Source organism: Anopheles bellator, chromosome 2, assembly GCF_943735745.2.
Source record: "Anopheles bellator chromosome 2, idAnoBellAS_SP24_06.2, whole genome shotgun sequence".
NCBI lineage: Eukaryota > Metazoa > Arthropoda > Insecta > Diptera > Culicidae > Anopheles > Anopheles bellator.
This window is the reverse complement of record NC_071286.1, coordinates 30,233,678-30,248,200: the sequence shown is the minus strand read 5'-3', so window position 1 is coordinate 30,248,200 and position 14,523 is coordinate 30,233,678. Positions and strand designations below refer to the sequence as shown.

General features: G+C 50.7%; 5 protein-coding genes across 5 annotated transcripts; 3 read left to right on the top strand and 2 right to left on the bottom strand.

The window, feature by feature from the left end:
• Positions 1-109: 109 nt before the first annotated feature.
• LOC131210388 (vacuolar protein sorting-associated protein 33B) lies at positions 110-2,177 on the bottom strand. Its single transcript, XM_058203630.1, has 2 exons — positions 2,020-2,177; positions 110-1,955 (listed from the first exon to the last, which is right to left on the bottom strand). Exons 1-2 carry the CDS (start codon positions 2,175-2,177, stop codon positions 110-112), a joined length of 2,004 nt encoding a protein of 667 aa, XP_058059613.1.
• Positions 2,178-2,499: 322 nt separating this feature from the next.
• Positions 2,500-4,722, top strand: LOC131210169 (uncharacterized). Its single transcript, XM_058203376.1, has 2 exons — positions 2,500-2,615; positions 2,685-4,722. Exons 1-2 carry the CDS (start codon positions 2,600-2,602, stop codon positions 4,538-4,540), a joined length of 1,872 nt encoding a protein of 623 aa, XP_058059359.1. The 5' UTR covers positions 2,500-2,599; the 3' UTR covers positions 4,541-4,722.
• Positions 4,723-5,074: 352 nt separating this feature from the next.
• LOC131210174 (JNK1/MAPK8-associated membrane protein) lies at positions 5,075-6,729 on the top strand. Its single transcript, XM_058203383.1, has 4 exons — positions 5,075-5,374; positions 5,440-5,822; positions 5,902-6,036; positions 6,117-6,729. The coding sequence occupies exons 1-4, from the start codon at positions 5,139-5,141 to the stop codon at positions 6,254-6,256; spliced, it is 894 nt and encodes a 297-aa protein (XP_058059366.1). The 5' UTR covers positions 5,075-5,138; the 3' UTR covers positions 6,257-6,729.
• A 285-nt stretch (positions 6,730-7,014) lies between these two features.
• LOC131208606 (myelin expression factor 2-like) lies at positions 7,015-12,252 on the bottom strand. Its single transcript, XM_058201404.1, has 6 exons — positions 12,152-12,252; positions 11,241-11,875; positions 10,073-10,400; positions 8,238-9,143; positions 8,040-8,175; positions 7,015-7,965 (listed from the first exon to the last, which is right to left on the bottom strand). Exons 2-6 carry the CDS (start codon positions 11,690-11,692, stop codon positions 7,910-7,912), a joined length of 1,878 nt encoding a protein of 625 aa, XP_058057387.1. The 5' UTR covers positions 11,693-11,875; positions 12,152-12,252; the 3' UTR covers positions 7,015-7,909.
• A 360-nt stretch (positions 12,253-12,612) lies between these two features.
• On the top strand, positions 12,613-13,846 carry LOC131210015 (uncharacterized). Its single transcript, XM_058203197.1, has one exon. It carries the CDS (start codon positions 12,691-12,693, stop codon positions 13,810-13,812), a length of 1,122 nt encoding a protein of 373 aa, XP_058059180.1. The 5' UTR covers positions 12,613-12,690; the 3' UTR covers positions 13,813-13,846.
• Positions 13,847-14,523: the final 677 nt, after the last annotated feature.

The window sequence follows — 14,523 nt, the reverse complement described above, 5'->3', positions numbered from 1 at the left end:
AACATTGCTGCGTTCGGCGACATTTTTGTTTAAATGTAACTTCCGAAACAGAAACCGTGTCTCGAATCCGGTATGGGGCTTTCGAACTTTTTATTACGGCCTCACACATTCAACAATGAACCACACTCTGGATCAAATCATGGCCGGCGATGATCTGATCGGAACAGAGGACAATTTTCGCTCCACTCGTGCGCTCCAGCAGGTGGCAGGCAGCAATTTCCGCGTAAGTAAGGCCACCAACGACAAACACAAACATTGTTTTCTCCTTAAACGGAAGCAACTGATTCAACGCTGCTTTGTGACTGCTGGCGGCCAATTCTTTGATTGTGCGCGGTTCTGGCACACCATTCAGCGCACGGCCGGACACCTTAAGCCGCTCCAGATGGCCCAGTTTGGAGTTGAGATTGTCGAAGCTGGAAGCACCGAAGATCATGTTCGTGAGCTGCGCCACCAGCGGAATGTAGTTCCCATTGAACACGTAACTTGGACATGCTTTTGCACCTGCCTTTGGTGTAACGCCTCCCGAAGCACCACCGACCAGGCCGACTGCTTCGGTAGTGGGGGTGGTCGTGCCACCCGTCGCCTCGATCGTGTCCGTCGGAAGCTGTTTCAGTTTGTTAGCTTCGAGTTGGAATGGAGACTTCAGTGTGGGAATCGATATCTGCGACAGAATTTTGCCCTTGGTGAGCGTGGTCGTGTCTGGAAACAGTTTTGCGAGATAGAGCTGATGGAACACCGTTAGGTGGCCGTGTCCGAAAGCGTTCAGATACCCGGTCATCAGCCGCGTCATGTCCTCGGCCGTCAAACCGATGGTGACGTGGTACAGACAGATTAGCCGTAGCGTGTTGTAGCGATGAGCATCGCTGCTCAGAAGCTCCATGATGTAGTTCATGATCTGCTTTCGGTTCGTGTTCGTCAGGATGCTTTCCTCGATCATCTGGTGCTTCTCGAAGGTGCCTCCAATCTCCTCCACGATCGTCTCGCAGAGGCGCAAGTGTTTGAACAGTTCCTTCTTTGCCGCGGCCACCTTCGGCAGTTTGTTCGTGACGTAGTCCTTCATTTCGCTTAGCTTCATCTCGCGCGAGTACGCTTTCCCTTCGAGGCCGAGTGTTTTCGCTTGGGCGCTCAGCAGACTGATCACTTCGGAAAAATGTCGATACTTGTGCTCGAGATAGATGGCATCCTGGGCACCGCTCATGCGCAGGGCCGCCACTTCCTGCTTTGTGGCGGCCTGTGGTTCCGAGTCTTGCTGCAGGATGGCCAGTTTGCCGGATTTGATCTTGTTAGTGTCACCGTCCACCACTAGTGACCCCGAGTGGAGCGTTTGAATTTCGAGCAACAGCCCGCTGTACACGACGGGAGTCAGCAAACACGCTGGATAGTCCCGATCACGGTCGATGATCAGCATCGCGGCGAATTCTGGTTCCTTTTCCACCGGCGTAACGGAATTGGGCACAGATTTGCCAACACCTGTCTCTATCCGTTGCACCATCTGAAGTACTTTCTCGGCATTTTCGCCAATACTAAAGATGAGCGGCAGTTTACCCATTACCAGATTGAAGATGCGCATGCTTTGTGCGATCGAGCCGAGCAGGGTCGTATCGTGGCGCACGAACACGTTCGCAAACACGGTCGGCAGCTCGAGGCTGAGGATCGAATCGTCGAGGAGCAAAAAATCCCACTGGAAGTTGTACAACTCTACGATCCCGTGAAGACCCTCTTCCTCAAGTAGGGCCTCGAAGCTGGCCAGTACGGAAGGGAACACAAGCACGTGGTACTGTTTGTTGCGTATGTCCGGTTCCATCAAGCTGCTCGTTTGACTCTGGTAGCCCCCGATCTGGTCCAGTACGCTCTTAAACGTGAGCAAACTCGAGTCGATGAAGTAAACGAACTGCTTCCGCTTGGGTGGTGGATTCTTCGGGTCGAACTTGAAGATTTTGTCAATACCCTTTTTCCTACAAACAGACAACACCGCATGAGGGATAACTCGGCCAATGTAACAATTCGCAACCCCCCTACCTTAACCATGATGCACCGCAAACGTGTTCCAACGGTTTGATGAGCGACTGTTCGATAATGAGATCCTTTTCGGAGGGAATGGAATAGAATACATGGGCCAGTTTTTCCTGTGCGATCTGCCGAAATCCGAGTAATTTTCCTCGCAGTGTAGATTCCATCTCGCAGGACCGGTAATTGCGTTCGACCATTACTAAAGCAGCGGGCGGGAAGTAAATAAACCGAAATCGAACAGGGTGCCACAGCGAAGGGGCTCATAGCTAATGTGGTTTTTAAATATCATTTACCAATCTACTGATGATGGAAAACTGCTCTGTACGATTCAAACGTAAATCTGTGATTGTTAATTCGGTTGTTTGTGAAAATTTCGTTGTGAGAGCGTAAAAGCGTTTGCAGGGTCGCATGTTGGCTGAACATAATGCAGGTAGCAGTTGAAGCAGCCCTGGAACGTCATTGGCGGGCGCAGACTGTCAACCGAAGCAAGAGATGCCAAGCAAACTATGGTTGTTTACTCCGCAACAAAGCTGGCGCTGAGGGGAGTCGAATAGTGAAACGGTTTTTTTCATCTACCTCTCAATGAACGATGAGCAGTGCGTTTGGTAAGCAGAAGCGGCCGTAATTACATTCACAAACGTGCGTCTCACAGAATTGGCACCTTTTGTCCACAGAGGACAGCAATGGCAACCGTCGCCGCAAACCGTCCGTCACGTACACTCGAGAGGATTTGAAGCGGGCAATCAATTTGATCGTGGAACGCGACGTTTCGATCCGCCGCGCAGCGTTCGTGTGCAACGTGCCCAGAACCACCCTCTCAACGTACTTGCGATCGATCAAGCAAGGCAAAGTCAGTAAACTGCACCCGCAGGAGGAGCAGGCTCTGTTCCTGTGGATGACGGATTGCTGCAAGCGTGGGTTTGCGATCAAAAAGCGTAACATTGCCACGGCGGCCGAAGCGCTGCTCCAGCAAAGTGCTCCCATCCGTACGCACCCATTCCAGGACAGTGAGTTTGGACGTCGGTGTTATCAAAAGTTTGTCAAACGGTGGCTCTCGGTTGACCCGGTGACGGATCGGAAGTATTTCGGCAGCACCATGCCGGACTGGTTCCTGCACATTGAAGCGTATCTGAAGGAGGCAAACCTGTTCGACATCCTGAAGCACCCAAAGCGGGTGTTCCTATGCGATGAGCTGCGATTCCGGGAACACGTAGAAATGGCCGAGAGCGTGAGGGGAGTGCTGAAGAAAATGACCATGCTGTACACGTTCACGGCGGCCGGCGACCATCTGTCGCCGTTGGTGGTCTATCCGTACCTGCGGGACATTCCGCAGGACATAGTGCAAGCGGCCCCGAAAAACTGTGCCATCGTTGCGCACGAGCACGGTCAGGTGACGCCGAAAACGTTTGCCGCGTACCTGGACAAAGTGGTGGACAAGTTTGTGTCTGTGAACGGCATCGCCAAGCCGGTGATTGTGTTCGTAGACGAGCAGCAGGTGGACCTGACTCTACACCTACACAACACCTGCAAGCGGCTCGGTATCGTGCTGCTGGGCATCAACCCGACGCAGGTGGTTAAGCCAACTGCGAACGCTTACAACGACATTTGCGCCGGCTGGGAACAAGAGTTACCCCGCTGGGAGACAGAAACTGGGCGCAAGTTTACGCTGGCCGATTGTGCCGGACTGATGCAAACAATTAACCAGCGCTACATCAAGCCGGAAGTGCTGATCAAAGACTTTAGCGCCAGCAACTTGTGCCCGTGGAATCGACCGGCCCGCGACGAGGCGAATGGTACGACGGTTCCCACCGGCAATGCGTTTCTGGGTGACCAGGACCATCTTGACGACGACGGCGATGACGACGATGATGATGATGATGAGATGGAAATGGAAATTGAACGTTTCCTTGAAAACGTTGACGGCTGGTCGGACGGGGATGGCGAGGAAGATGGCGAAGAGGGTGACATAGATTTGGATGATAACGATTTTGTCGACGGCGAGGACGATGACTACGGGCGTGAGGATGATGAAGGAAAAGGTCTGGGCGATGCCCCGGCTACTGTACAGCCGCAGGTCGCGAAATTGTCCGAAACGAGTAACGAAAAAGTGGCACCAACGACGGTAGTGGCCAGCACGAGCGCTGCGACAGCGGAAGCAGAAACTAATCAAACCAAAGAGCAGGAGGCCACGGAAACCAGGGTGAAGGCATCGGACAACGGGTCGAATGCGAACGGAACGAGCACTAGTGCCGAGGCTGCAGCGAATTCCTCACAACATGGTTCCAATACGGACGACGAGGCGGACGGCCCACCGGACGACATCGACATCAGTATTAACTTTATCGACTTTAAGCGCGCCATCGGCAGTGAGCTGACTGAGCGTTTCGAGCGAAAACTCGAAATCGAGAACCGCCTAGAGCTGGCCAACCATGCCGAGAACGTGCTGTACGATATCTATCGGCAGTTCCGGTGCGATATTGTCACCGAGAGCGAGGACGATTTCGATATTGTAGAAATTGGCGACGATTGATGCGGTTTCGCTTTCGCAAGCGACACGAAGACTTGAAAAGACTATTATTTCCTGTAGCGTGTTGCCTTTTTAGTGCCATTTAGTGATGGCTCATGGGCAGTCTGAAAAACCACATTTTTTTACCATTCCATTACGGCTTTACGGTAGAGTTATCTTAAAAGCACAAAACGTTTGCCATCCAAAGTCATTATTTAAGGTGTTTGATATTTTTTTTAGATTTGTTTGAATGACATTAGTATTAGTAAAAATGGCTGAATAAATGAATGCTCCTTTGTGAAGCATACGAAGAGAGTTACCAAAGTGTTACTTAAATTACAGTCACCAAATTATAGAGAGTCCTTGCTCCTTTTTTATCGGTGTTGCTCCCAAAACGGGAAATCGTCAATAGTCAGAAAACAAAACTAAGAACTGTAAGATCCACCCTATGCCAGCTGTGCGCGCCACCTGCAGGATTTCGGCACAACTAAGTCGCTTCACTCGAGAAGTGACGTTCCAATGTTATTGTTTTGCTTTCTACCGAAACAACATCTTGTAATCCTTTGCACACGGCAAAGATAATGGAAGTAATATAAGCGATTCGGATGGATCGTCGAACGTGATGGTGAAAATGCTAGATAAATGCCCGGGACTGTACTGCGGACGCACGGTGCTTGCGAACGGATCGCTCAGTGACTGTGGTGCCTGTTTGCGGGGGTACCGAGTGAACGATCGGTACGTTTGCTCGCCTTGCGACAATGATCTTACATCACACGACTGGCTGTACCTGGGATTCATGGCAATCCTGCCACTGATCATCCACTGGTTTTGCATCGATTTGAACGCCCACCTCAGCAAGTAAGCACCGGTCGGGCCAACGAAGGAAAAACATCGGGCGCTTAGGCTCATACGTTCCGTTGCAGGTTTACGAAGGGTGAACTGATTCTGCACGCGAGCGCCTGCATTGAGGTGCTGCTCTCCGCGTTCCTCACCATCCTGTTCACCGACCCGATCTGGGAGTTGAGAATTAACTCATGCGGCGTTCGCAAGCTCTCCGACTGGTACACGCTGTTCCACAACCCAACACCCAACTATGAGACGACGTTATACTGCACGCAAGAGGCTGTGTACCCGCTGCAGACGATGATCTTCGTGTTCTATCTGTTCTGCGTCACGTTCATGATGATTATACGGCCCGGGTTGAACGTAAAGTTTCTACCGTACCGTGGCAAACTGGCCGTCTACTATGCGCTCTACATCTTTCCCATCCTGGCGCTGCTGCATGCCGTCGCCGGAGGGCTCATTTGTAAGTAAAAACACGGCCCGCGATGAGAGATGCAGAAAACGGTCCGTCTGGAACCCGGTTGCTTGGTGCCTCTTTTCAGACTACTCCTTCCCCTACCTCAGTATCGTAATTTCGGTGGTCTCGAATGCGCTGCATTTTTCTCTTAAACTTGACCCTACCATGAAGTCGCTGCTGGAAACGTCTATCACGCAGATGCGAAACGCGACCATTATACGTAAGTTGATTTCCCATCGAGGGCACCAGAATTATGTTTCGAGCTTGGCAAAGGGTTTCTTCTCGTGTTCCTTTTTCCAGTTGGACACTGGGTGCTGCTGGCGTACGGTATTGTGTCGATTCCGTACGATATATCGTACTTTTCGTTGTTGCTCGTTCCGGTTCCGGCGCTGTTTTACATCTTTACCGCAAAATACACTCATCCAGATAATTTTAAGTAATCGTAGCGTGCCATCTTCTGCGTGAAGACGGAAGCGAAGCAATGTGTATACTGTACTGAGTGTACTGTGATCTAGTAAACTATGTCTGTGTAAGTTGGGCGTTTTGGATCGACGCCTGGTTTGATTCTGGGCAAACCCGAATTTAGATTAATGTCGATAATATGATGGCTTTTCAACCCCAATTTAGCAATGGACTTAGTAAGCGTTTTGATTTAGTAAAAGCCTACATAGAATGCCTTGGTTTTTGCAATCAAACAAGCATTTCGATGGCTTGGATAACGCCTACTAGTGTTTTGAAATATAGTTTAAACCAATGAATCGTTTGGTGAATGTTATTTTATAAACTTTACTATGGTCACTGTAATACGGATTAAACCAACAGATGACTGGCTTGAGCCAGGTTTGTTGAAACATCATTAACCAATTCCAAGCACTACCTCGAGATGTAAACAATCAATTGATCAATTGATCAATTGGTCATTTTTCTGGAAATTCGTTAACAAACCTGGTCAATGCCAGAGATCACTTGCTTCAACCTGTATTAGAGTGATCTTAGGTTTTACCAACGTTTGTCGCTGCATTGCGTCCGAATGTTTCTCAATGCTGAAAACACAGTGAGTTTTCCAGAATTGCCGCACTGTTACTGTCATATAGTTTTGTACTTTATTAAAACTGAAAGATTATTTCCGGTGTGATTAATATTCCATTTGCTTACGAAGTTTTAAAATGTTTCCTACATAGAAACACTATGACACTAAGCATAGTTCTGCTGTCTATGGGTATGAGAGAGTTTGACGGGATGGTATCTTTGTGTCAATTTACTAGAATACAATCGATCGCTCCCGGTTGCCGAGGCACTGGCAATCCGCATTCCACGCTCTGCAGACTGCGTGTCACCCTTAATATTAGCCGGCCTTCTTTCCGTGACACACCACAGCACGCGCTTCGGATGCTTTCAACTGGTGCGCTGCTTCCGGGCGTGCTTTGTTACTATGGCGAACAATAATGTATATTATACTCCCGAAACCTATGGCTACTACGTGGAGTATTCTCTAACGCTGAATTCGCTAGTTCAAAAACGGTTGATTGTTTTATCGGTTGTTCTGGGGTTTTCGATGTGTTGATTTAGATAGCGGCCACTTCAAAATTTGCAAACGAATGGGGTTGCTGCTTGCAATGGAAACGGAAGCAAAATTCAATCGACTTAAAAGAGCCACAGTTTCATGACGCCCTTGCGAACAATACGGGAAAAAACCACACGTCCCTTGTGACAAATGTATCAAATCGATCAGAGCAAGCTACAAACTGTACTGAACTTTGTCGAGTGCGTCGTTTCGCAATGCGATTTGCATGTCGCGAACTATTGCGGTCACTCCTGCGCCGGAAAAATCGGAATCGGGACGGAAAATCGACGCTGCACACGTGGCGGAACGAAGAGAACAACCTAAGAGCTATGGGGCACGCGGTAACAAAAGGAAAAAAAACTGTCGACTTCCCTACAACTACCAGAGAGTTTTCCCTCTTGTTTCCTGTACGAGCGAAAAAGTTGGGTAAATATCTTCGAATTTTTCGAGTTTAGCAAGGCCGACCGGAAGACCCCCAATGAAATGCAACAGAAAGAAGAAAGTGGGCAGATGACCTTTTCGTTAGCAATTAAAAGAATGTCACGTCCACCGTCCGTCCCTCGAATCTTGACCCATCCATAAGTTCTGAAAAATAGAAAAAAAAAACCACGAGTTAGGCTCACAATAAATTCCGGCTTGCGACTCCGGCGGAAACTTACTAATGGCAACGTCGGCGTCCCGTTCCTTAGCGAACCGCACGACACCCGTGTCCTGTCCTCTGATTTCGGCAAACTTTACCTCGCCGACGTCCCGGAATTTATCGCGAAGCGTTTGCCACGTCCAAGAAGAGGGCATCTGTAGTGCGGAAAGTCGGTCATAGTGGCGGAGAGGACACTCGATAATGAGGTGGTACTTACATTGCGAATGACGATCGTGTCGGACATTTTCCGGTTGCCATTGTTGAGGCCCCCGTAGTTACGACTGTAGTCATCGTTCGGTGCCGTGCTGTAGTTGCGCACGTTCGAGGAGCCCATGTCGTAGTCGTTGCCCCGGTTGGACCCACCGTTACCGAAGCCGGACGAGTAGTTCTGGTTGAAGCTCGAGCCGAGCCCTACGTCGTTGCCGCCGCCACCACCGAGACCACTGAGCGCACTGGATAAGCTGTTACCGAGACCACCACCGAGCCCGCCGCCGAGACCACCGCCCGCTCCGCCGAGCCCGCCCCCGACTCCACCGGTTGCCGCCGCACCCAGACCACCAAGACCGCTCAGATTGGACAGACCGGCGGCCGCGTTCGAGAGCAACGAGCTTTGCAACCCACCGGTCAGATTGGTCAAGCTGACCACGTTGCTCAGCTGCGCCGCCAGGTTCGAGTTCAGCCCGGGCAGGCTGCTGGTGGCGGCCGAGTTGAGCAAATTGCTGGCCGTCAGCGGAGGCTGCACCGGTGTCGGGGCCGCGTTCTGCATGACCGTGCTTTGTAGGACCGTGTTTTGCTGCTGGAGCGAAGGTAGATTGCGGGCCACGTCCTTGAGCGGTTCGCCATTCGGACCGAGCCCGATGCCGATGCCCTTGAGGCCCTCCGGTAGCCGGCTCATTTCGCTCTTCTCCGTCAGCCGGTCCAAACGAACGGTCATTCGGCGATCGTAGAGAATTTGGCGGTCGAACATCGAGATCGACTGGACCGCCTCGACCGGGTGGTCATACTCAATGACGGCAAAGCCGCGGCTGTTGCCATCCTTGTCGACTGACAGATCGAGACTTTGGATTTTGCCGGCCAACTTAAACACCTGCTTCAGCTTCTTCGCGTCGACCTTATAGTCAAGCTGCGTGCGCGGGAGACGGACACGGACAGACACGCACGCACGCACGCAAGCACACACACAAGCCCCACGGTGCAAGAGGTGGTCGGATTTATCGAACGATCGTTACCCGCGGATACACAGACACAAACATCGGCAGCAGAGTGTTCGGCGGAGAAGTTCGAAGGAGGGCGAAGCGATCGATTATTGTGGAGTAGAGAGAAAAGAAGAAAAGAAAGAAAAAGAAACGATCGTCAGGATGCCCCCGTTGTAAGTGAGGAAATTGTTGCGCCGCGACACCGCCAGCTAACGTCGGCGATCTGCTTAGCGTGCGTGGCGATCGTTGCCGCCAGCCGCCAAACTATGATCTGGGAGTGTGAGAAACTGAGGTAAAACTGAAACAAAGGACACTGGGGCTACTGATCGACGTGATCGATTCGAGCAAAAACCGTCGGTCTGTATGGTGCACCCTGTGAGGAACGGAAATCGCACAACAAGTCTAATTCGATCGATTTCAGATGATGGCCAACTCGCAAGCAAAGTAATTCGGAGTAACAAGAACCGGCCCATGCTACGCCAGCACCAACAGGACCTCTGTACTGTGTGCTTCCCTTGGAACGGGGCGATGGAGGCCAATGAATAGCTCTCTCTCTCTCTCTCTCTCTCTCTCTTAACAATCGTTGGCGCGTGTTGGGTTTAACATACTCAAGGACTCAAATTTAGTAGAATCGACGAAGGACCAGCAAACTATTGCCGCGATTGACCAGTTATCAACCAGCAGAAGAGAGGCAGAGTTTGTGTGAGTGTGTATGATAAGCGCAAAAAAGGGACCAATTCGAACGGAACGGTTGAAACAAAATAAGGCGCCGCGCGGTTGCGGGGGTTTGAAAGAGGAAACTCATTCGTAGGAGGAAGCAGAACGCTACAAGAGGAAGGATGAAGTAGATACTCACATTCGCCACGAAGATCTTCGTGTGTAACGGGCCCTGAATGCCCAACCCTTCCAAGAACTTGACACTGAGACCGTAGGTGTTGTAGTCCTGGGGAAAATCATTCCCACCACCGACCCCACCACCTACACCGACACCACCTCCCCCAGCACCACCACCTACTCCGACACCACCGAGATTGCCTCCGCCACCACCGAGATTGCCGCCGCCAAGCACTCCACCGCCACCTAAACCGCTGCCACCGACAATACCGCCGCCACCACCGCCGCTACCGCTACCGGTCCCGCCGCCACCGGTCCCACCGCCACCACCGCCGTGGGACGGTCCGGACCTATAGCGAAGAAACGCAAAGAAACAGAAAAAGAAACAAACGCCACGATCGACGAGTGAGAAAGAGAAAAAGAGAATGAGAGAGAGAGAGAGAGAGAGAGAGAGAGAGAGAAAGAGAGAAACAGGACAAGAAAATAACGAATGGATCAACGAATCTGGGACAAACATTCGAGCAGCGCTACCGACAAACACTACGCACGTAATTCATGAGATTTTCGAGGCTAGGACAGAAGGGAGCATAGTAGGGAACGAGACAGACAGAGTGCAGAGAGACAGATCAACAGGTTCGGGAGGTTCTGGATGGGCCCATGTACACAGGGAGCACATTTGTAGGACCACGCCATGGGAAAACGCATTCGAAGCGAACGAAGCGACCACGGGGACCGGGGACCACGGAATCACATGGAAAGCACCACCACGCATACGAGCCAAGCCAACAATACTTGAAGTATATCGAATGGATTATGAAGAATAAAGCAAACGTGTTAGTCAACTGCGCGCGTTGATTCACCCGAGCGGGTGAGAAGAGGTGCCCCAACATAACGGGGTTGTCACCGCGCCTCGGACAGCAGTGTTACAGAGTGTAAAACAACAACGCTACATGAAAAGTGAAAAGGTGTAGAAAAAGCGTAGCAACGGAACTTGCTAAACAAACAAACTGATCACGCCGAGCGCAGACTAGTTGCGGATGATCTATCGGGAACATGGCAAAAAAAAACCGTGTGTACAACACCGTGCAAATGTGGGATAGGGGAGGATAGCAGATGGAGCTCTGTACAGTACAGGAAAAAGATGTGAAAGTAGAAGATGAACCGATATGTAAAAAGAAAACGGCACTAACATTCGATCGTCGTCACGATCACGTCGGCGGTTGTCGCTGTCGGAACCGCGGAACGATTTGGGTACCACGCGGCCAAACTTGTCCCGCTCGTTACCGTAATCTTCCTTGATGACCAGATTGCGTCCGTTAATGTCGTAGCGATTCATTTTTTCCAGCGCCATCTGGACGTGTTCGGCCTTTTCGAACTCAACGATGCCGCAGCCTCGCGGTTTACTGTTCTCGTCGTGGAAAAGCTCAACAAACGATACATCGCCGACCTCCTTGCGGAACAGATCCTTCAGATCCTGCCAGCGGTACTCGTACGGTACGTTCGATACGTAAATCCGCCGGCAATCGCTGCGCTCGCGATCACGCGATCGATCGCGGTCGTTGCTGAAGCGCGACCCGCCACCACCGCGCCGGTCGCCTCGCCGCGAACGATCGCGGTTGTTTTGATCACTGTCGTTATCCATGCCGACCGCCGATGATTGACCCCCGAGAACGCGATGCGGGCGGAATGTGCGGACAATCAAGCAATCAACGCTGAGTGACCCACTACTGAGCTACCTTCCTTCTCCACCACCTCGCTCGCCCTCTCGCGACAAGACGACGAGAAACGGGTAAACACACTCACACAGACACACGCAACCGAAACGCTGGAACGGTAATAGAAAAACGACCAATTAGAGTGGATGATCAGAGGACGACCAAGAGGACGGTCAAGATGCTGGGAAACAAAACTGCCGGTCAAACTATTCCAGCACCGGCCAGAACGCTGTGTTCCGTCGGTTCGCAGAAATTCCGTGCCACGGGACGGCGGATGAATGCCTGGGCACAACATGGCGGAAAACCGCATCGCATCCTGCGTTGTCAGCACGATTTGCGCGGCAGAGACCGAAGCCGCCGGATGACCTAAGCAAACATTGCAATACCTTACGTATGCGCGGACCAGGCTCTTTGCGAATGCACTAAAACGCACTATTGGGGCACCGAAATTGTGTACGTTGCGAACGCTCTGAAAAATAGTTTACCCAACTCCAAAAACACTCCAAGCACTGTGACTGAAGCGAAAAATGGACGCCAAGCAGAGGCAAATTTTTGACGTTTTGAGCCACTGACGCGCCGAGAAAACCGATCATATCAAGTTACAATTCAAGCAATTTAAGCAATTGAATTGTAACATGTTTTTCAAATCTCGTACTTTCGTTTGAGGTAAATCACTGCTTGCAAGAATTGTAGTAGGTGGTTAAAAGTGCTAAACAGCCTGCCCTAAAATGGTGCATAACTTAAATGATGCATCGAAAAGGAGATTAAAGTGCTCGTGATGGACCCCTCAGTCCTCGTGTTTGTTTTGGTCGCTGTCACTTTGGCAAAGCAAAATCACAGCAATCCAGCAATAGCCAATGATGAAACGGTGCACGGGGACAGTGAATTTCGTGGTATTGGCTCTCAACTCAAAGTAACCAGCAAAATGCTGCAGAGTATGTTTAGATTAGCGTACAGCAAGCAAAAGCTGCTGTGTCGATACTACGTCCGCAAAGCGCGAAATCCCGGAATCGATCGACGTGCGGCACTGCTGCCGGATGACGCAAAACCAGAGGAGTATGCTGGTCTGGAGGACAGCGAATCCAATTTCTACGACGTGCACCGAAGCCATAAGCAGTACGAGGCCGAGCAGGCCCAGTATCGCGACCGTCTGCAGACGTGGATCGTGGGCAATAAGTATTTCAAATCGAAACAACTAAACTTCCTCTCCTGGTCGGAGAAGGAACAGATCCGCTACCTGTACGGGCACGATGCGGACGAGTGGACCATCGACAAGCTGACCGAAAGCTTTCCGGCCGATCGCTACACCATAGCGAAAATCGTGAAGACCAAGTGGCAGCCGAAGGACGAGAAGCGGATCGAGCGGCACGATGCAGTGGTCAAGGAAAACTGGCAGATGTTTTGCAGTGGCCGCATCAAGCACATTGATCCCGGATTTGCGCAGCATTTGAAAAAGTTTGCTCAGCGTAACATATTCGACGGTGTGCCACCGAGGACGCCGGCAAAACGCGTGCAGGAACTTCGCCCACTACCGGAGGGACCGTTTAGTGCGATAATTACCAGTTGCAAAACGTACCAATCGCGTACCGCGAAAGACAATGAATCGAAGCAAATGCTGCTGGATGGTAGCGCGCAACCCGAAGAGAAAGTTGAACAGATAGAACTAAACTCACAAGCTCCCAAACATGACTCATTTTTGGTGGGAGACATTAAAAACACAAAGCTGCTAACGCTTAGCGAAATGAAGAGACGGAGCGGTCTTCCAACGGCCACCAATGACGGCGATGGGATTGATTATCAAGCACCCTTAGCCCTAAAGCCCCGATTCGTGGATAAGCTCGAGAAAGATCGTAACGAATCGGTGATGCTGACGGATTCATCGTACGATGCACGCAGTGCGAAGAAGGAAGACATCAAAGAGTTTATCCAGATTCCCAAAAAACTTTACAGAAAAGGAGCCACGTATCAGCTGGATGACTGTTTTTACGACGATGACGGAGAGTTCCTATACCGAGTGCCTGGCATGACTGGACATAGAAAAACGTGAGTGAATCAATCAATTACAGAACACAATAAAGTTATTGCCCATTTAAGTAACGGTAAACCTTTAGTTATCCGATCCGAAACCTTCGGTTAGCATCCTTGTATGTCCACGTAGTTATTGGCCTGCGGGGGATTGGTGCCTGCATTATCTTCATTCCCGTTCCTTCGCCTTCGCGTTGTTGGTGCTTTTCGCTTTTCGTGGCACGCGTGTCGCCCTCGTGTACCGTAGGTCACGGGATGGTCTTATCAGCTTCTGCAAAAGCCAATCGGCGCCTGGTCTAATTTTTTCCTCGACTAATTGAGTTGAGTCGGCTTCCGTTCCTGACGGGCTAACAATTTAATCATTCGAACCTCTAACTTTCTAATGTTAGCGGCAGCGGCGCGGCGCACTCCTCGGCGTACGTCAGCGCGTGTTTGGGAGTGATAACGTGTTTGGAAATGATTTGTTACTTAGTTGTCGGTACCGCAAAGCGCATTGGAATGGTTGTGGGATCAATCGGGAACGTAACAAAACGAAATCGAAAGAAGAGCAAAATTTGATCACCGCCGAAAAATACCGTCTGATAAGTATATAATGGGGACGTGAATTGAAAAAACACATCATGTCTAGTAAATTCCGTTCCCAAGGGTCAACAAGTCGGAAAGATGCCACTTTTAATCAAAATATGTGATCCATCCCTCTTACTTGCTAATCCTACTAATTCATCTTATTAAT

Bases quoted from the DNA above. Each gene is read 5' to 3' on its own strand.
- LOC131210388 (XM_058203630.1), bottom strand. From the start codon at position 2,177: ATGGAATCTACACTGCGAGGAAAATTACTCGGATTTCGGCAGATCGCA. The intron at 1,956-2,019 runs GTAGGGGGGTTG...GTCTGTTTGTAG, and splicing joins TGCGGTGCATCATGGTTAAG to GAAAAAGGGTATTGACAAAA.
- LOC131210015 (XM_058203197.1), top strand. From the start codon at position 12,691: ATGCTGCAGAGTATGTTTAGATTAGCGTACAGCAAGCAAAAGCTGCTG.
- LOC131208606 (XM_058201404.1), bottom strand. From the start codon at position 11,692: ATGGATAACGACAGTGATCAAAACAACCGCGATCGTTCGCGGCGAGGC. The intron at 10,401-11,240 runs GTTAGTGCCGTT...TCTTCGCTATAG, and splicing joins GATCGTGACGACGATCGAAT to GTCCGGACCGTCCCACGGCG. The intron at 9,144-10,072 runs GTGAGTATCTAC...CCGCGCACGCAG, and splicing joins CGAAGATCTTCGTGGCGAAT to CTTGACTATAAGGTCGACGC.
- LOC131210174 (XM_058203383.1), top strand. From the start codon at position 5,139: ATGGTGAAAATGCTAGATAAATGCCCGGGACTGTACTGCGGACGCACG. The intron at 5,375-5,439 runs GTAAGCACCGGT...GTTCCGTTGCAG, and splicing joins TTGAACGCCCACCTCAGCAA to GTTTACGAAGGGTGAACTGA. The intron at 6,037-6,116 runs GTAAGTTGATTT...TCCTTTTTCCAG, and splicing joins GCGAAACGCGACCATTATAC to TTGGACACTGGGTGCTGCTG.